This window comes from Hibiscus syriacus, unplaced genomic scaffold, assembly GCF_006381635.1.
Source record: "Hibiscus syriacus cultivar Baekdansim isolate YM2019G1 unplaced genomic scaffold, ASM638163v2 tig00110195_pilon, whole genome shotgun sequence".
Taxonomy (NCBI): Eukaryota; Viridiplantae; Streptophyta; class Magnoliopsida; order Malvales; family Malvaceae; genus Hibiscus; species Hibiscus syriacus.
In genome coordinates, this window is record NW_024062621.1 from 1,233,120 (window position 1) to 1,254,559 (window position 21,440).

At 34.8% G+C, this 21,440-nt stretch overlaps 3 protein-coding genes and 1 pseudogene across 4 annotated transcripts; 3 read left to right on the forward strand and 1 right to left on the reverse strand.

Annotated features, from left to right (window-relative positions):
- Positions 1–876: 876 nt before the first annotated feature.
- On the forward strand, positions 877–1,487 carry LOC120218253. The gene has a single exon (XM_039215230.1). The coding sequence runs from the start codon at positions 913–915 to the stop codon at positions 1,423–1,425; it is 513 nt and encodes a 170-aa protein (XP_039071161.1). The 5' UTR covers positions 877–912; the 3' UTR covers positions 1,426–1,487.
- A 5,012-nt stretch (positions 1,488–6,499) lies between these two features.
- On the forward strand, positions 6,500–10,150 carry LOC120218247 (annotated as a pseudogene).
- Positions 10,151–11,002: 852 nt separating this feature from the next.
- LOC120218252 (photosystem I reaction center subunit II, chloroplastic-like) lies at positions 11,003–20,745 on the forward strand. Of its 2 annotated transcripts, XM_039215228.1 has the most exons (2): positions 11,003–11,697; positions 20,702–20,745. In XM_039215228.1, coding segments are annotated over exons 1-2 (633 nt in total). In that variant the 5' UTR covers positions 11,003–11,065; the 3' UTR covers positions 20,703–20,745. The 2 variants fall into 2 exon arrangements, with proteins under 2 accessions (XP_039071159.1, XP_039071160.1); XM_039215229.1 differs by lacking the exon at positions 20,702–20,745 and having other exon boundaries at positions 11,003–11,698.
- On the reverse strand, positions 11,914–18,876 carry LOC120218248 (primary amine oxidase-like). Its single transcript, XM_039215225.1, has 5 exons — positions 18,076–18,876; positions 14,260–14,644; positions 13,169–13,282; positions 12,355–12,893; positions 11,914–12,224 (listed from the first exon to the last, which is right to left on the reverse strand). Exons 1-5 carry the CDS (start codon positions 18,870–18,872, stop codon positions 12,023–12,025), a joined length of 2,037 nt encoding a protein of 678 aa, XP_039071156.1. The 5' UTR covers positions 18,873–18,876; the 3' UTR covers positions 11,914–12,022.
- Positions 20,746–21,440: the final 695 nt, after the last annotated feature.

Sequence of the window (21,440 nt, forward strand, 5' to 3'; positions counted from 1 at the left end):
ATAAATTTTTGATAATTTATCATTATTTATTACTCTAAAAATAAATAAAATTATATATTATTAATACATCGAAATATTAATTCGAAAATCGAAGTCATAAACAAAAGAGTAGGGTTGGTTTTGGGAGTTGAACAAAGCATAGAAAAAACATCAAAAAGCTACAGTCATAATAAAAGATGAAGCAACATCATATCCACCTTCATCATCATAGTGGGTGCCATTAACTTCTTTTCTTTTATCTTCCCAACAAACAAGAGAAGAAAAGAAAAGCCATTGGCCGGAATGCCAAGGTCTTTTTTGTCATTTAGGTTTATGTCGATTCAGGTTCGAGTCATTTTGAGCTTAAATTTTTTGAATTAGATCATTTTGAGTTCTTGTATTTTGGTTTAAATCATTAAAGATTCATATCATTTTATGTTTTAGAAACTTGAAGTACTAATTTTCTGGGTTATTTGTTAGGGTAATTTTCGATTTAGTTTGTTTTGGTCATTTCAAGTCCGTGTTGTTACTAGGATGGACCGAGCAGATTGACATAAACGATCTTCTTTAAAATTTTAAATTTTCAAATATTTAAGATATTTTATTTGTGTTTTCTATTTTCACCCCTAAAATCTTATATTTCACCCTTTAAAATATTATAAACTTGGTCCACAATATAAAATTTCTCCTCTCTCCCTGATTATTTGGAATACAAATACTTTTAAAAAGACTAACAACATAGCTTAAAACAAGGGCAAAGAATAATGTGGACTGGAAATGATAATATCCCATTGATGGGGATCACAAACTAATAATCACAGGCGTTGATGAAAGTGAAAAAAGCTTAATGCATTGACTCCTTTTTCATGTATATATAGACATTTCACCATTAACAATAAATGTTTAGTTGAACAAAGAGTCTCATAAAGCACAATGAACATGGTTCCCAAGCCCCATATGACCAAACGCCTAGACTCATTCAAACGCAGGATGCCAAGCTTGGGCATCTTCCCCTTCGGCGGTTGTTTCGACGGCTGCCGAGACCATGCTCAGTCGTCGGGTCACGGCACCCGGGTCTGGAACCACAGCGACAGGGCCGTGGAGCTTCAAGTACGAGTGGGATCGATCCTCAAAAAGGTTCACACGTTGAAACCAGGATGTTCGAAGAGACTGAAGTGCAAGAGCATATACAAGGCGTATATGCCCGGTGGCGGCGGCGGAAGCAACGGAGGTGGTGGAGGGATGAAGAGCTTGCTTTATTACTACGATCAAACTTGTCACCCTTACATTTGGGTGCATGACAGGGTGGGTGATTCATCGAGGATGGTTAAGCAGCAGTATATTAGCCTTGAAGATCTGAGGGATTGTTCTGAGATTCGGGTTTTTAGAGATCATCAACGAGGCTGCATCTCAGTTCGCAAGAAACCCAGGCTAGATTTTTGCTGATCTTTTTCTTATAAAGATTTTCCAAAATCGAATCCGAGATTAATGTCAACTCTTTTTTATTCTCAGCTTGATGACATTTCCCAGTTTTCTACTTTGTGCATTTGAAGAACTTGTTTCCTTTTACCAATGAATTTGATGAATTAAAGATGTTCTTATTTGCTCTCAAAGTTTGTTTATTTAATTTTTCCCATATTAGCTTCATACACGAGGATGATCAACAAGGGTTAATAGGACAATCGCACAATTAAAAATTTTAATTTTTTTATATATAATCTAAGTGTTTATTTATTAAAGGGTAAAGTAAACAAATTGACTCTCGACTATAGGATGTTGTTTAGTTGAATCCCCGACTATTAAAAGTTACAAAATGATCCTTCGACTATAGGTGTTGCTTTGTTGAGTTTCTTTACTATTAAAAGTTACAAAACGATAACTCGACTATTTATATGTTCCAAACTCGGTTTTTTCGTTAAAAAACAACGGTCGTCTGTGTTGGACGTTAACCCAGTGACTGGGATATGATAATCGTTTGAGATTCTAAGATCATATTTTATCACATCTCAATCAGTATATTAATGTCTAGCTTAGTTGTCATCATTTTTAACGGAAAATGATGAATTTTAGACATATGAATAATCGAGTGATAATTTTGTAACTTTTAATAGTCGAGAGACTCAACAAGGTAACGCTCTATAGTTAAAAAAATATTTTATAACTTTTAACAATGAGATGACTTAATAAAATAGTATCTTTTAATCAAGGACCATTTGTATATTACCCTTTATTAAATCTTGTAACTTTCGTAAAATAAATTTATGTTTTTCCTATTTTTGATTAATTGATTGTTAGGTTTGGCAGGAACAAAATTATGCAGCTGAATAATGGACTTATCCATAATGATTTGGTTGATGACAAGTTGTTTGGGGTCATAATTGAGTTGCCTGATGCAGCAAATATGCGTTTGCATATCTTGAATTTATATTATTATAAATTACAGCATTATTATTAAGGGTTATTTTTTATTAATAATAATTTATAACGATCATAATTGCTGGAGGTCTTCTAGGGAAGTTGCTCTCAATTTAGCATTGGGGGCAGCCTACTACCCTACCTCCCCCTTACCCTATTATATATGAGAATATAGTCAACTAATTTTTATGAATTTAGCGGAAATGATCTTTTTACTGCACCATTTAAGGGGTATTTTAATTCTAGCACTGAATTAAAACCATCTATGTTTATCCTAATTTTTAATTGTATTAGTATTGTCCTTTGATCGATAAAAATTATTATTGGTCATTATAGTATTATTATAGAAGTTAATAATAATAATATTATGATCTATACGTGAATGATGACTTGATATAAAAATTTAAGAGGTCTTTTTAGGAGGCCTTGAACTTTAAAAAAATTAATTGTAAATTACCTTGATAGTCACTAAACTTTTATGGTGTTTTCATTTAGATTTTTAAACTTTTAAAACTTACATTACAATTACTAAATTTTTAATTCATTTTTATTACAATTACTATTTTTAGCAATCGTTAAAAAATATTGACGTTACATGTTAAAGTCTTCTCTAAAAAAACTCTGATGTTCCAAATTTACTACTGTAGTAAAAGGTCAAATTTATTATGAATAGAGTGGTCCTTAATCAATCCCAAAAGTCGGAAAGATTCGTTTGACTAAAAGATTAACATAGTTTGGTTTCATGTTGATCAGACAGTTGACACTAGCGAATAGAAAAAAATTAGTTTTTTCTTAATTAGGATTTGAGAAGATTAGAATGTTATCTTACGAGTTTGAAGTGAAAGAAAGAAAAAGAATATTAGGACAAGTTTGGTAATCCTTTCAATCGAAAATCTCATCGACTGGCAGTAAAACGACGTCAATATGAGGTGGCAATCTAGAAGAAACTAAAAATTAAAACTTTCTAACCCACCATTGTTAAATGTCAGATCAATTTGAAATTGAAATATGTTGATCTTTTGGTCAAATGAAACCCTACCACGGTTGGGATTAACCGACGACAACTCCATTTAAAAAAATTAGGCTTTTATGGTGGCTAAGAATTTGAAAAATTAGGAGTTCTTAGGAGAAGAAAATTTGTAACGTGTCAATTTAGCATTCCTTAACGATAACTAACGATAATGATTATAATGGAAACAAGCGAATTAAAATTTAAGTGATTACCATACAAGTTTTAAAAGTTCAATAAGCAAAATGAAATTGTCCTAAATGCTCAGTGACTACAAGTATAGGTTACTAGAAAATTAATTAAACCTCTAAGTTACATAAATATGTGGACCATCACTGACTATCACTTCAGTATTGTGTTGGTTAACATTGATTTTATCTATCAAAAGACAATATCAATGCATTCTAGAGCAAGGGATGATATTAATACTTTTTGTCGAATACGATGATAAAATTACCCCTCAATATTTATTATACTTATATATACACGTGTCAATTTAACCAATTTACTAGCTAAATTATTAATTGAAATTAATTTTAGTTTTAAGTTTTATCTCTCTCTATATTACTATTGAGAATTTTGAGATCATGTGCTCGTGTTTGAATTTAAGTATTTTTTTAAAAGGATTTTTAGATTTAGATTTAGGTTAATTTACCACATCTCAGGCTTAATTATATCAAAATCATGGTACTAATTCACTAATTTCTTGATAGATATCTTGCCTTATAATTAATTAACAATCATTTAAGTTTATTCATTCTCTTCAAGCAAACAATTACACGATGCCATTTAGGACAAACTTATTAGCTTGTTTGTTTAGTAATCTTATAGTTATTAGCTTCATCATCGTTATTTTATGATAAAATTTTATTTGAACAATTACAAGTACAACATACAATTGCGATTATAACTAATGTACAATCAAATAAATTATGATCAAAATTACTCGTTCTAATTTATTTTTTCCTATAACAATAAACGATATAAATATCTATATCAAAATCTAATATCTTATTTCTCGTTTTGATCACATCATATGTATATATGTTAATGTTACAGTTCTTGAGTGATTTTATAACTTTTAGACTATTAATTTTAACTTCATTATTGATCAGACTAATGTAAACGATAAAATTGAAAAAAAAAATAAGCTTAATCTCATAGGCAAACCTAGCATTTACTTATTGCAAGTGAAAAAGAAGATAATCACATAGAATAAATTTTTTTTTTTGGATAATTCAATCAATTTATTACCCAAAGAGCAAGAATTGCTACAAAAACAGAGTTCAGGATATAGGGATTGCTACATACAAAAAATAACAGCAATCAAATAATACCCCAATTGTTACAAAGAGTAATATTAACAGTATCTAATCTATTAAAGTTTCTACCCCTTAATTGAAAACCAACAGTTTCCTTAATGGCTTGAATCAGATCATCAATGGTCCTTGAACGTTCTTGAAAAATCCTTTTGTTTCTTTCTTACCATAGAGTGTAAATAAGAGCATTGGAAGCAAGCTTAAAAATGTATGTGATAAGGGATTTACCCTTCCATTTAGCAGTAGCCCAAGTAAGGAGGTCATTCCATGACAAAAGATGGTTTTGCAAACCATTTAGAGAGAATACAGCAACCCATAAAGAACCAACAGTAGGGCATTCGAAGAAGAGATGATTTTTTGTTTCCATGACAGTACCACAGAAAACACAATGACAATCATTAAGAAGTCTCATACGCTGTAACCTTTCTTTTGTAGGAAGTTTGTCGAGGAAAATCATCCAAATAATTAAGTTGTGTTTGGGGATGTGGAGAGGGAACCATAGCAGTTTATGCCATGAGACTTTAGGAGTCTTAACCCTAATAGCATTCCATATTTTTTTGACTTTTGTCATAGAAGGCAACAAAACAAAAAAAACTTCTGGTCTCATTTTCAAAATTTGTCTTAAGTTCCAGCTCATGGAAGACTTAATCTCAATATTCCAGAAGCCATAGATATTGAGATCAAGGTATATGCCACAAAAAGAGGTAGCATGTGTCATGCATGAACCTAAGGGACATACAAATAAAACATTACAAAATTATATTTTATAATACAAGTATTTAATTTAACAATAAATTAATTTAAATCAAATATTATAAAATAAAATTTTAAAATTATTTTATTTATAATATTAAAATTTTTAATTTATTTTATTTATAATATTAAAATTTAAAATTTAAATTTAAATTAAAAGATTTAATATTTTATTTCACTAAATTAATTCGTGATTCGTATATATGTGTATTTTTTTAACAAGAAGCTACGTGGCATTTCTTCGTAAGAAAGAATTCCCTTAAGTAGACCAATAGAAATGGACCGTCTGGGTGGAATCAGGTCCTTTAAATATCAACTAATAAAGACACAATGACATGGAATGCTTCCAAATTCTAGTGAAAAATAATATTTGGTTCAAATAACTGACACGACTAATTACTCCAATTAAAGTATTAATGTAAATTTATGTTACCAACACCATTTTTAACTCGTCATGTTGACATGATCTCTTTGTGTGTTGAAAAGAGTCGATATTGAAAAACAAATTAACATCAACATTTTAATCAAAATAATTAACAAAATGATCAAATCATCTCACAATCTTGTACACTTTAAACTTCTAATTTAAAATTAAAGTAAATTAATAACCCCATTAAATTATTTCTGTTAAATTTGGGTGTGCGTTATTAATTAAAATTTAATTTTTAAATTAATCCTTAGAATATAGAAATGGCACACATTCTAATTTAATGGGTACTCATTAGTAGTTCTCTAGATTGAATTTTAGTTTTCAAATCAGACAAATGGAGGGACTGTATTCTTAGAAATAGATGTAGCAGGAATAAATTTCAAAATTTCAAGGAGTACAATGACGAGGTTCATATTTAAACCAAAAAAAGAAAACCATGATATTTCTAATCGAACTGTGTCATTAGCTGTGTCATTTGGAAGTATTTAAAACCTTGATTCGTTCCATCCAAATCCAAGTCTTGCCCAGTTCAAGAAAAACCAGACCCAAAACCTGTCTCCCTCCTTACATTCATCAACATTACCAAATTTCAAGCACTTAAAACTATAAAATATCAGATCTTTTTGTCTGGGTTTACAGCTAGCTGTCTTTCATGGGATACTGTCCAAGTTCAAGGGTGTTCAACAATGCAATGGTGAAGTTCTGTGGGAAGCCAAGAACAAAGGATAAAGGCATGTCCGAAGAGAACAACAACAAGAAGAACAAGATCAAAGGAACAGTGGTTTTGATGGAAAAAAATGTTTTGGACTTCAATGATCTCAAATCTTCTTTGCTCGATCGAGTTCATGAGCTGCTAGGCAAAGGCGTGTCTTTGCAGCTTATCAGTGCTGTTCATACAGACCCTGGTTAGTTTCTTACATGTTTGTCTTTTTGTGGTTTTTTATATTATGAATGTTTGTTGCTTGTTAGAAATTGGTATATAAAGTGAGCCTTTTAAGCAATGCTCATTCAGTGATTGCTACATTGCTTGTTTGAATCTTGCAAGCAAGGGGGACAAGATTCGTAAGTGTGTTCATTATTCGAGATTAACCGATAAAAAATTCGAAATACAACTTGTTTTTGTTATTTTAAGAAATTTTCGATGTGTTACAGCGGACGGATCGCGAGGGAAGCTAGGCAAGCCTTCATATTTGGAGAAATGGATCACAACGGTCTCACAATTAACAGCCGGTGAAACCGTGTTTACCATTGAATTCGAGTGGGATGAATCCATGGGCATCCCTGGAGCTTTCATTATTAAAAACCATCACCACAGCCAGTTCTACATCAAGACACTCACTCTCGAAAATGTTCCGGGTCACGGCCGCCTCCATTTCATTTGCAATTCATGGGTGTATCCGTCTCGTCGTTACAACTATCATCGAGTCTTCTTCTCCAACAAGGTAACTTTCGTTTTCGTACGTAACATGATCCTTGTTTGGTCCAGTTGTTTCATTAATTATAAACACTATGTCTGGTTGTTAAGACACAACTTTGATGTGTTGGATTTTAGACCTATCTTCCACGTCAAATGCCTGAACCATTACGGAAGTACAGGGAAGAAGAGCTGATGAATCTCAGAGGAAATGGAAAAGGAAAAGGGAAGCTCAATGAATGGGATAGAGTTTATGATTATGATTACTATAATGACTTGGCAATGCCGGAAAAGGGTCATAATTTTGCTCGGCCGGTCCTCGGCGGATCGCAGGAGATTCCGTATCCGAGACGCGGGAGAACCGGTCGGAAACCACACAAAAAAGGTCAGCATTTATAAGTATGTTAAGCATAGGCAGCATTTGCAATCTAATATGATGTAATGTTTTGTTTTACCATTGTAACAGATCCGAATACAGAGAGCAGGCTATCTCTTCTAAACTTAGACATTTATGTTCCACGAGATGAACAATTCAACATGGTGAAATTTTCGGATTTTCTGGCCTATGCTCTCAAATCATTGTTTCAGGTATTGATCCCCGAGATTGCAGCGGTATACGACAAAACCATAAACGAGTTCGATTCCTTTCAAGATGTACTCGATCTATATGAAGGGGGTATCAAACTACCAAATGATGACACTCTTAAGAAGATAAGGAACTGCCTCCCTTGGGAGATGATCCGCGAACTTGTTCGTAACGACGGTGAACGATTCATGAAGTTCCCACTGCCTGCTGTCATCAAAGGTATATGCGGGAACTGCCCCATCTAACGCTTAATTCCAACGAAGTTGCTTATTGTATGTGTGGTTGCAGAGGACAAGTCGGCCTGGAGGACGGACGAAGAGTTTGCTCGAGAAACACTAGCCGGGGTCAATCCAGTTGTTATCAGTCGGCTCAAAGAATTTCCACCAGCCAGCAAGCTTGATCCGAAAGCATATGGGAACCAGAAAAGTACGATTAAGGCTGAACACATCGAGATGAATATCAATGGACTCACAGTGGAAGAGGTATCGGCTTTGCTTTCGTTATCGCATTACCAAATTATAATGTTTCTCTGTTGAATACTAATTGTTTTGATCACATGTAATTCAGGCACTTAAAGGCAACAGACCGTTTATATTGAATCATCATGATGCGTTGATGCCGTACCTTCGGCGGATAAATTCGACTAGCACGAAGACTTACGCCACGAGAACTCTATTCTTATTGCAAGACGACGGCACACTGAAGCCATTAGCGATTGAGTTGAGCTTGCCACATCCACAAGGGGACACCCATGGTGCTGTCAGCAAAGTTTTCACCCCAGCAGAGGATGGAATCGAAGGTTCGGTCTGGCAATTGGCCAAAGCTTATGCTGTCGTGAACGATTCCGGCTACCATCAGCTCATTTCTCATTGGTATAACATTGCAATGACAAAGCTTGATAAGTGTAGTAAAAAGCTATGGAAGTTGTCTAAGGTTTCACAATGCTTATTTGCCATGTTTGCAGGTTGAACACACATGCTGTGATTGAGCCATTTATAATTGCAAGTAATAGGCAGCTGAGTGTGGTTCACCCCATATATAAACTCTTGCATCCCCATTTCCGGGACACGATGAACATAAACGCTTTGGCCCGACAGATCCTCATCAATGCCGGCGGGGTTTTCGAGTTGACCGTCTTTCCGGGTAAACATGCCCTGGAAATGTCTTCTTCTGTTTACAAGAACTGGATTTTCACTGACCAGTCTCTCCCTCTTGATCTAATTAAGAGGTAAGTCAATTCATACATGTATGCATACATACGTACGTACATGCATACACACATACATATGTACGCACTCACGTACATACGTATATCTATATATTTAAGTAACTACCTTTGAACCCTTTATTTCTTTGCAGAGGAATGGCTGTTAGGGACACAGGCAACCCAATTGGCCTCAAACTTCTGATAGAAGACTATCCTTATGCTGTCGACGGGTTAGAGATATGGTCGGCCATCGAAACTTGGGTCACCGAGTATTGCTCGTTCTACTACCCTTCAGATGAAGTAGTAAAAGCGGACACCGAGATCCAATCATGGTGGACAGAGATTCGGAATGAGGGCCACAACGACTTGAAACACGAACCATGGTGGCCCGAGATGAAGACACGAGCCGAGCTCATCGAAGCATGCACAATCATCATATGGATCTCTTCTGCATTGCATGCTGCCGTCAACTTCGGACAATACCCTTATGCAGGCTACCTCCCTAATCGGTCGACAATTAGCCGTCGCTTCATGCCCGAACAGGGCACAGCCGAGTACGCCGAGCTTGAGAAGGACCCTGAGTTGGCCTTCCTCAAAACAATCACACCACAGTTCCAAACTCTGCTCGGTGTGTCACTTATCGAGGTCTTATCGCGGCATTCTGAGTGATGAAATATACCTCGGACAGAGAGATACGCCGGAGTGGACTTCGGACGTCGAACCCTTAGCTGCATTCGAAAGATTCGGAAGGAAGCTGGTGGAGATTGAAAAGAGAGTAACGGAACGGAACAATGATAGTAGATTGAAGAACAGAATTGGAGCAGTGAAGATGCCATATACATTGCTTTATCCCAACACCTCAGATTACACAAGAGATGGTGGACTCACTGGCAAAGGGATCCCAAACAGTATCTCAATCTAAATCATGAAAGTAATATATATTTATTTATTTTCTGTTTAGATTCTTGACATTGTAGTAATGTCAAGAATTATGCAGATTCTTTGCTATATTATCGGGAAAAAAATATTCTTTGACTGTAACATTGGCACGGTATATAAGCTGTTAGATCAAATGGGAACAAGCATTATCTTATTATAATCTCACATCGGTGCAAGGATTGACCAAAGCAACCGGTGGGTAATCATCCCTTTAAAATTTAAAATTATCATATATTTTTAGATTTTTTATATTAAAAATCTGTTTTCTCTCGCTATAATTTTACAAGGTCGTCATCTCTTAAAATTTTAGAAGTTTACCTCTACATCAGTGACTTTTTTTTAATATTATAGGTGATTATAAGATAATATTTATTCATACATTTCTTAATCAATTGATAACATTCTAGCACCTCTAGATAGAACAACATTTATTTTTACTATTGAGGTCACTTAATGAGTTACACATATGACTTTGAATGAGAAAGGATATATTAACAGTATATAATTTAAGTTTTGTGATTAAAAGCTTTCAATTGACAAAACTTTTTTTTTAAATTGTGAGTTCAATACCCATTATAAATAAAATTATTCTTTCTTTTTTAAGTAAAAATTGTTCAAAGAAAAAAAATTCTATGTACCCAAAATAAATAAACAAATGATTAAGTATGCTTTAAGGTTAAAAATGATAATCAAAATTTTATTAGTTTTTTATTTAATTAAGCTTGAAGTTTGTGTCATAATAAAAAAAATTATTCTAATTGATTAATTGATAAATCAAATCTCAATAATTAATAAAAAAACTATTTTTAAAAAATCTTCAACAAATAAAAGGGTGAGGCGTGGGTAAGCCTAAGTATCAAAATCACATAATCTAATTGGTCCAACACATCCCACCTTATCCATTACCAAACATTTCCACCACTTGTTCTCTCTAGGGTCCATTTTCTAATCTGATAATCTCTAACAAAACCAACCATCACCAACAAAAAAACACCATTTCCCTCCCTATTCTCAATGGCAATGGCAACCCAATCCTCCCTTCTCACTCCCACAACCCTCCTCACCCCAAAAACCGGCAACCGAGTCGCCGTGCCATGGAAGCAACCGTCATCCATAAAACTCCCTACCTTCAAATCCCCAAAACCTACCACCATCAAGGCCGAAGCAACCGAAGAGAAAGCCGAGTCAACAACCGCCACAAAGGAAGCCCCGGTCGGGTTCACCCCACCCGAGCTCGATCCGAACACCCCTTCTCCGATATTCGGGGGCAGCACGGGTGGACTTTTACGTAAGGCACAAGTGGAAGAGTTTTATGTGATCACATGGGAGTCACCCAAGGAACAAATATTCGAGATGCCGACGGGTGGTGCTGCTATCATGAGACAAGGTCCGAACCTGCTCAAGTTGGCTAGGAAAGAGCAGTGTCTGGCTCTGGGGACTAGGCTTAGGTCCAAGTACAAGATCAAGTACCAATTCTACAGGGTGTTCCCCAATGGTGAGGTCCAATATTTGCACCCCAAAGATGGTGTGTACCCCGAGAAGGTGAACCCTGGCCGACAAGGTGTAGGGCTGAACTTTAGGAGCATTGGGAAGAATGTTAGCCCTATTGAGGTCAAGTTCACTGGCAAGCAGGTCTATGATCTGTAATTCAAGATGATGCCATGATATGTGATTATGTTTGTAATTTAATCACTGTATTGATTTTCTTATGTTCATCTGTGTGTCGGATTATCTATTGGGTTCGATAAACTTGATCGTTCAAAGGGTATATTTGTTTTGTTCGATAAGTCACATTCGGATTAGATCTAATTTGAAATAAGATATTTTTCAATCCAAACCAATTTGCATACTGATCTGTAATAGCAGAAAATCGGGATTCTTTCTTTAAAACCTAAGAGAGATTGACCAAACAAATTCATTGTTTCTGATCGTTGGCGTTCTTAAGCTGATTCACAGCTTGCGTCCCAGACTTCATAGGGTGCAATTAGGCCACCTAACATTAGTATTGGTTGCTTTCACTTTAAGCACCGGATTTTTCTCGAAAAAGTTGGCCGGACGGAGCTCGAATCCGGTGCTTATTGTCGGCATTAAAGGGAAATCTTCTTGGTATGGTACATGATGAATACCTAATGTGTACCATAATACAATGTCCTTGTTCTCTATTCTTCTATTCCTGCAATTAAACAAATAGTAAAATATTATAACAATGCCAACATTATAACAATTTTAATGGTCAAATTATGATTTTAGTCCCTTTAATTTAGCATAGTTTAGTCCCACCTAACTTCAATAAGACTATATACCTGTTGGTCCATGTAGCCAAAGTGTCTTCTCCCCTGCTTTGATCAACATACGTTCCCCCTGCCCACTTCTCCGACTTGTTATACGGCGTAACCCACACATTGTACTTGGTAAAGGCTCCCCGAATCTGCGGATAATCGTCGTCAGTCAAAAGCGGACCCGTGATTGATCCCGGGATCAAACGGTAGCCGACAAAGTTACCCATTTTAGTCATCTTGTTAGGGTTCACAACCAAGAGATCTGCGGACTCAGACCCGAGTTTAAGTTTGGCGTCCGACTCGGTCTTAGCCGTTTCACTAACAACCTTCCAATAACTCTTTCTAGGTGAGCTCTGGTCATTTACTCTCACAGTTTGCAATTTGGACTTGACAAACGAGTTGGACTCACCATCCACATCAAGGTCGAGGTAATAGGTGAGGAAATGGTCATGATGTGCACCTAATGTGTTTTCAGCCAATAGTGTGCCATAAACTTCCTCATGTATTTGGTCTTTGTGGGTGTACTTTGTGCCCCTTACTTCTAGTAACCCAGATAGCCCAACCTGTTACAAAAATATGGCCATTTTAAATATTGCTTGTAGAATTAAAATATTCCATCTATAGGTAGGGAAGCTGGCGGTGACGAACATCCTTTAGAAATTTTTTAAATTTTCATATAATTTAGGTATATTTTCTATTGATAATCTATTTTCGTCATTAAATTTTTATAAATTTATTCATATAATATAAAATCATACATCAATCTATATGATTTAATATTAGATACTGTTATTCACAAAGAAAAATGTTTGAAGCGAGTAGTTAATGTGTCATTTACCGTGACTTTAATGGAACCAGTCTGCTTGAATTCCCAGTCATTTATGTAGTCATAATTGCCCACAGTTGACACCATCCTTACCACCAGGCTAACATCAGGCCTGACCTCGGTAACCTGCAACAAAGCCATTAAAGCTCCATTAATAGACCTTACCTTATCTTCACCTACAATATTATTTTTGACATGGACAAGTTATGATTCCGGTCCCTTTACTATATTAAATTTTGAGATTTAGTCCATATACTTTTAATTTAACATAATTTGGTTCTCTCACTTTAATAATGTTATTAAGTTGATAAAATCATTAACTATTTTCGTTAAATTTTTTATATAATATTTTAAAATATATCCTTAAAAATTCTGTTGATTTGTAGGTTTACAATTCTTTAGAAAATAATTCCATGACCGTAGTTTAATAGGATTTGCTAACATTATAAATAAATTGGACTAAATAATAACATTATAAAATAGTACTGAACAAAGACAATTTAAAGTACTAGATCAAATCTCAATTTTAGAATCACAGCTAGAACCAAATATTAGAAGGGACAAATTATCAAAGTTCAAAACAATAGAGACTTATTAAGTATTTAATCTCAAAAATTAGAATTAGAAAAAAAAAGCCTAATTTAGCTTAAGTTCAAACTGAAAGGTACCTAAAATGTCATTAGACCAAAAATTTCCCTCACTCTCTACATACTTCCGTCTCTGTTTAGTGTTTAGAATAATGGAGGGACCAAAATCATAATTTGAACCTTTAACATTAGTGAAAATTTGACATACCAAAACTTTGATGCTAACAAATTGGATTAATCGATAACATTATAAAAGTAAAAGGCCAAATTTGGTACAGGGACTAAATCCAAAATTCTAGTATAATATAGGGACCAAAATCAAAATTTGACCTTTCAAGATTAGTGAAACATGCCAAGATTTTGGAATCAGGTGTTAACAACTAATAAAAATATGAAAAGTAGGAAATCAAATTGTGTCGAATTAAAAGTAAAGTGACCATAATACCAAAATTTAGCACAATAAAAGCACCAAAACCATAATTTGACTATTTTAACTTGAGTGAAAGTTCGACATACCAAACCCGCCGGAATCATGGTCTCGGTGTGTCGCCACATGACATTACCGGCATTGCGTTCGAAGATGCAGAAAACATTAGGAATCTCAATGGGCATCCCATCGCGGCCAGCAACAAATGCACCCATGAAAACTGCGTTCGCCGGGCAGTCCCTCAGAGGCTGCAGCGGCACCGCACATTGACCGTATCCATATTCTCCGGCGTCAAAGAACGTTCTGTAGGACCATTCTTCGGTTAAATCTATGTACGGCACAAAGAGTTCCGATACAAATCCCCGATACATCACCCTACGAAATTGCTGCTTCTCGGTGTCGTATACGGCTGCCAAGGATACGATAGGACCAACACGAGCATCGAAACTTAAGTGAAAATCCCAATTGGCCCACCTGCTCAAAGTCATAAAACGGACAATTTTGTGTTAAATAAACTCGACTATAAAAATTGGTCAAATCCTAGTTCTAGTCCCTTTGCCATGCTTGAACTCGGGACTGACTCCCTATAATTTTATATGATTTGATCCTTTAATTTCGGAATGTCATTAATTAGTCTAAATAATTAACATAATAAACAATTCTTGTATGGCATAGTTTTTCTTGAAACTCCTTCCAACCTATCAAACTAACATAGAATTTGTCGTTTGAAAGGGTGTTTTAAAATGAAAAATAAAAAATAAAACTATTTAACTATTTAGACTAAAAAGTGACAAGCATGTTATAAAAATAAAGAGACTAAATTATGTCAATTTAAAGTATATAGACTAAATATCAAATTTAATCATTATTAAAATGATCAAAACCATAATTTGACCCAAAAAATCATAAGAATTTAAAGTAATGGAAAAGCCGACAAAATAGTAAGCGGGACCAGTTATTTAAACACAATTAAGGGACCTAAACTATAATTTAACAAAAGAACGCACAAATTTTCCAAGAAAAATGAATGGAAACCAGAAGCAGAAGCAAAAAAAAAAATGGATGTCCCTTTTTTCCCATATGTATGGGGTAAGGGGGAGGTAAGATAGTAGGCTGCCCCCAACACCAGGTTGAGAGCAGCTTCCGTAGGAGACCTCCAAATTATGAAATGCCCTCCGTGGGACTTGATCCCACGACCTCAAGGTTTAGAACCTTGTGCTCTACCAACTGAGCTGGATGGTCATATTATAGAAATAGAAATAGAAATAGAAATAGAAATAGAAGATCATATTATATATTAAATTAAAGTATAAGGACTAAATCTTAAATTTAAGTAAAACACAATTTAACCCCCTCAAAAAGTACAAAATTACCAAGCAAAAGGAACCTAAGTCATGTAGAATCCTTGTATGATATAACGGCAGCATTTCTAATCGGCTAATAATTCCAACAACAAGACTTCACAAAAATAAATAAAAATAGTCAAAGTTGGTCTATTCATTGATGTAACTCACCGAACTCTGCCTCCATCAATGGTGAAGCTAGGACCGTCCGGTTGCACAACCGTGATCCCCTTCAACTCCGGTCCGAAAGGTGGCTTTTGCGACGATTCTCGATAATCGGTCCCGTCACCCTTCGGCACCGGCACCATTAACCGATCCTTAAAATGCACGACCTTCAACGTTTCGAGATCAACTGTGACAGTAATGGCCTCAATTGGCCTCATGAACAAATTCACAGTTCCATCTAAATAAAAACACATAACCCTAACTATCCTTCCTTTTCTCTCCGTCTCCCCATACCATCCTGTCGTTAAACTCCCACAGACCACCTCTTCCACCTTGAGCCCTCTCTTGGCTATCGACGCCAAGAACGGTGCGTACCCGAACACCAACTTGTCCGCATCTTTCTGTTCTTCGACAGAGAGTGAAGGGTATCCGTTTCCCTCGTAAACTCGGTCGGAAACGACTCGGTCGAGCGATAAATCGACGACGAGTTCGTGCGTTTTGTGGTTTATACGTGCAATGACGAATGCCTCACGAGGTGGCGGTGGTTGTGGAGTGGGGAGGCTGCTTATTTTCTCAACCCATGAAATGAGAGCTTGTTTATCTGGTTCGTTTAAGCCTATGTACTGGAAGGTTAAGTTGTTGTTAGAGAAAGGGTGTGATTGGTTAACAATGGCTTGGACTCGGATGAACTCGTTTGGGGATAGTGAGTCAAGTGGGTGTTGCTGGTGGGATAAGGGAATGGTGGTGAGGGTAGAGAGGAGAAAGAAGATAAGCTTTATTGAAAGAGACATTGTTGTTCTTCGGCTACTGCCTACACTATTTGGGATATAACATTTATATTTATTTATTTTGGATAAGTATAAAATTTGACTTAACAGATTTCACAACTATTATTTGAGTCAGGGTTGAAACTCAAAATCTAAAAGTTATAAGGATTAAAAAAAACCAAATTAAAGTGCAATATCTAAATTCACAAGCTATGCATAATACAAAGACTAATTACAAAAGTTGACCAAAATTTTATAAGAAGAAATATCATCTTAGTCATGTCTAAGTTTCAATTATTGGAAAGAAAATTATAGGTCAAATTCTAAAATTGATCCCTGATTTATATATAATTATAATTACAATAGAGGAAAATTGCGTAAAAGGTCTTGTACTAAGTCAAATCGAGGAGATTTGTACGATCATTATGAAATATTAAAGACGCCGGCGGAGGATCCCACTAAGGTAAATCAATTAGTTGATGAAATAATGAGAACAAACTTCTGTTTGTGTCAAGAAGATTCATATGACACCCTATTATACCGTATGCATGATTTTAGGTTCAAATGTTGCGGGGTTTTTTGCTATTATCCCAAAAGAAACCAACAACAGCAAGATGCTCTAAAAATGGAATCAAGGAGAGCTTTGATTTGGGAAAAATAAGAAGAAGAAGAAAGGTCAATTTTGCCCTGTATTTTGAAGTATATTTGGACTTTGCTTAGCCGTGGAGGGTTAAAAAATGGGTAGCTTTGGGTAAAATATCTTACCACTTGAGCTGGGATGCAGCTTTTGGACTGCAGTATCATACATTTTTAGTAAGCATACATTAAGATCATACATGGAAAAGAAAACTACATTGGGCTATTTCATGTTGCAAAACTAAAAGTTTCAAGCCAATCCTATTAGGTTTCAGATTGTCATTGATTTGTCTGAATAATTAACATCGTAAACAATTCTTGCACGGCATAGTTTTTCTTGAAACTCCTTCCAACCTATCAAACTACCATAAAATTTATCGTTTGAAAGGGTGTTTTGGGGGGGGGGGGGAACTATGTTAGCAATTTAACCAGAATAATTAAGTGTTGACTATTTAGACTAACAAGTGACAAGCGATGTTATAAAAATACAGAGATTAAATTATGTCAGTTTAGAGTATATAGACTAAATCTCAAATTTAAGCATATTAAAAGGAGCAAAACCATAATTTCACCCAAAAAATACAAATATAGAGTAATGGAGAATCAGACAAAATAGTAAGCGATGTCAATCATTTGAACGCAATTAAAGGACCTAAACTATAATTTAACAAAAGAACGTACAAATTTTACAAGAAAAATGAATGGAAACCAGAAGCAGAAGCAACAAATAACCCAAAAAACCAAATGCCTATATAGAAATAGAAGATCATATTATATATTAAATTAAAGTGTAAGGACTAATTCTTAAATTTAAGTAAATAACAATTTAAACCCCCAAAAAGTACAAAATTACCAAGCAAAAGGAATCTGAGTCATGTAGAATCCATGTATGATATAACGGCAGCATTTCTAATCGGCTAATAATTCCAACAACAAGACTTCAAAAAAATAAATAAAAATTGTAAAAGTTGCTCTACTAATTAATGTAACTCACCTAACTCTGCCTCCATCAATGGTGAAGCTAGGACCGTCCGGTTGCACAACCGTGATCCCCTTCAACTCCGGTCCGAAAGGCGGCTTTTGCGACGATTCTCGATAATCGGTCCCGTCACCCTTCGGCACAGGCACCATCAACCGATCCTTAAAATGCACGACCTTCAACGCTTCGAGATCAATTGTGACAGTAATGGCCTCAATTGGCCTCATGTACAAATTCACAGTCCCATCTAAATAATAACACATAACCCTAACTATCCTTCCTTTTCTCTTCGTCTCCCCGAACCATCCTATCGTGAAACTCCCACAGACCACCTCTTCGACCTTGAGCCCTCTCTTGGCTATCGAAGCCAAGAACGGTGCGTACTCGAACACCAACCGGTTCGCATTGTTCTGTTCTTCGAAAGTGAGTGAAGGGTATCCGTTTCCATCGTAAACTCGGTCGGAAACGACTCGGTCGAGCGATAAATCGATGACGAGTTCGTGCGTTTTGTGGTTTATACGTGCCATGACGAATGCCTCACGAGGTGGCGGCGGCAGTGGCGGTGGTTGTGGAGTGGGGAGGCTGCTTATTTTCTCAAGCCATGAAATGAGAGCTTGTTTATCTGGTTCGTTTAAGCCTATGTATTGGAAGGTTAAGTTGTTGCTAGAGAAAGGGTGTGATTGGTTAACAATGGCTTTGACTCGGATGAACTCGTTTGGGGTTAGTGAGTCAAGTGGGTGTTGCTGGTGGGATAAGGGGATTGTGGTGATGGTGGAGAGGAGAAAGAAGAAAAATTTTAATGAATGAGACATTGTTGTTCTTCGGCTACTGCCTACTCTATTGGTCTTTAACATTTATATTCAAAAGAGAAGTAGAGGTTATTGTCTAAAATTTATGGTTAAATACTATTAATAATTTCTCTAATATACATAAATTAGATTTAATCATTGTATTTTATTCCTAAGCTAAAAAAATATAAAAATATATGATCAAATTAAAGATAATATTATATCTACAACTCATGCAAAGTGTACAGAGGTTAGAGACGAGTATAGAATTTGACTTAACAATTTTTTATCTCATATTCTCAAATTTTTTTATTTAATAACAATTTAGGTCATTAATTTAAATATTAAATAAATAGACATTGTGTTATGAATTTTGAGTTTAATTGTCTAACAAATCATTATATTTTTCTTAAAAAAATTAATATTTCGACTCATATGTATATTTAATTCTGACTCCATCCTGGTCACGAGCTATGCATACTAATTACATAAGTTGACCAAAATTTAATTATAGGAAGAAATATCATCGTAGTCGTGTCTAAGTCTCAATTATTGAGAAGAAAATAATAGGTCAAATTCTAAAGTTAATCCTTAATTTATATATAATTTTTTTAAGATCATATTTATATATAATTATAAGGATAAAGTACAGAAATAGTTTTTCGACTATAGGGCGATATTTTATTGAGTCCTCCGAATAATAAAAATTATAAAATGTTCACTTGACTATTTATAGATTTCAAACTCATCCTTGTTTGTTAAAAAATTGATGTCAATCTGAGCTACTAATTGAGATATGATAAAATTATATTTTAATGATGTATATTGGAACCATTGTTGCTTTCAAACAATGGTTGATAAAATAATGTTTGAAGCACTAGTTCGACGTCATAATGTAAATTAAAAGTCGATCCACAAAATACAACTCAAACGGTTCTAGGATTAAATTTTATTATATCACAATCAACAGGTTAACATTCAGCTCGGACTGCTGTCAATTTTTTTAAACGAAAAATGATGAGTTTGGAACATATGAATAGTTAGACGATCATTTTGTAAGTTGGGGGACTCAACAAAGTAGCTCCATATAGTTTAGGGATCATTTGTATACTTTACCCTATTTATAATTACCATAGAGAAAAATTGCGTTAAAGGTATTTTTACTAAGTCAAATCGAGGAGATTTGTAAGATCTTGATGATCGATTAAAGACGTCGGCGGAGGATCTCACTAAGGTAAATCCATTAGTTGATGAAATAATGAGAACAAACTTCTGTTTGTGTCAAGTAGATATGACACCCTATTATAACGTATGCATGATTTTAAGTTCAAATGTTGAGGATCTGGTCTGTTCTGCTATTATCCTATCCCAAAAGAAACCAACAACAGCAGATGCTCTAAGAATGGAATCAAGGAGGCTTGGATTTGGGGGGGGGGGGGGGGAAGAGACGGAAGATCAGTGTTGCCCTGTATTTTTGAAGCATATTTGGACTTTGCTTAGCTGTTGAGAAAAATGGGTAGCTTTGGTTGGGCAAAATATCTGACCACTTGAGCTGGGCTGCACCTTTTGGACTGCAGTACAATACATTTTTAGTAAGCATACATTAAGGCCATACATGGCAAAGAAAGCTGCATTCGGCTATTTCATGTTACAAAGCTAAAACCTTCAAGCCAATCCTATTAGGTTTTAATCATGCTTTTAGTTTCTTTACTATGTTAAAATTTGAAATTTTATTTTAATTTGATACAATTACATCCCATTATTTTTATAATGTTATTTGTACATGTGTATTAATAGCATTGTTAATTGTTATGGTTACCAAATAACGACGAGTAAATGGTCGCAAAACAAAAAGAAAGGCAAAACAAGAACACAAATTTAATTGAAAAACCCTAAAAATATAGGAGAAAAAGTAGGAATTCAATATAATATAAAAAAATAAAAAGAACATATGATGATCGTGACTATGCACGGTTTTAAGGGTTAATAGACTTGTTCTTAATCATAATCTCTAATATTTATTTATAGAGATATTTAATTTAAGGTGTGTGTGCGTTGTCAAAATATTTTGAACAGATTCTACCTTATAATCACCTTAAACTATTAAAAAAAATAAAAATATAGTCACGTGGAGCTTTAATACGTGTGACAAGATTTGAGAACCTCTAACCCACAAATACTAGATTTTTCTTTCTATTTTACTTTTTTAATAAATAAGTTACACCGTAAATTTTTTGAGTCATCAAATGAAATTCAAATCATAAAACTCTAATAGTTATCAGATGGGATGACATAAAATTTTTAAATATATAAATATTTAGTTTGCGTATAAATGTAATATTGATTGAATGCGATTAATTAAAAAAATCATGTTGTTACAATGTGATAAATTTGGACCACTACATTACCATTATGGAAATAAATATATCAAATTATGTAAGAACATAGTAGAGAAATTAAACACTGGAGGACTAAAATTGCAATAAGACCATCGTACCCAGACTTGCACACCTATGGTGGGAAAGAAGCTGTAGGAAGCAAACAAAGTCAAACAAGAACAGCATGTGCCCAACTCATTGGAGGAACTATCAA

Coding starts and splice junctions, on each gene's coding strand:
- LOC120218253 (XM_039215230.1), top strand. CDS start 913: ATGAACATGGTTCCCAAGCCCCATATGACCAAACGCCTAGACTCATTC.
- LOC120218252 (XM_039215228.1), top strand. CDS start 11,066: ATGGCAATGGCAACCCAATCCTCCCTTCTCACTCCCACAACCCTCCTC.
- LOC120218248 (XM_039215225.1), bottom strand. CDS start 18,872: ATGTCTCATTCATTAAAATTTTTCTTCTTTCTCCTCTCCACCATCACC. Junction 14,645..18,075: donor ATTGATGGAGGCAGAGTTAG/GTGAGTTACATT, acceptor GACTTTGAGCAG/GTGGGCCAATTGGGATTTTC. Junction 12,225..12,354: donor TTGGCTACATGGACCAACAG/GTATATAGTCTT, acceptor GTTTAATTGCAG/GAATAGAAGAATAGAGAACA.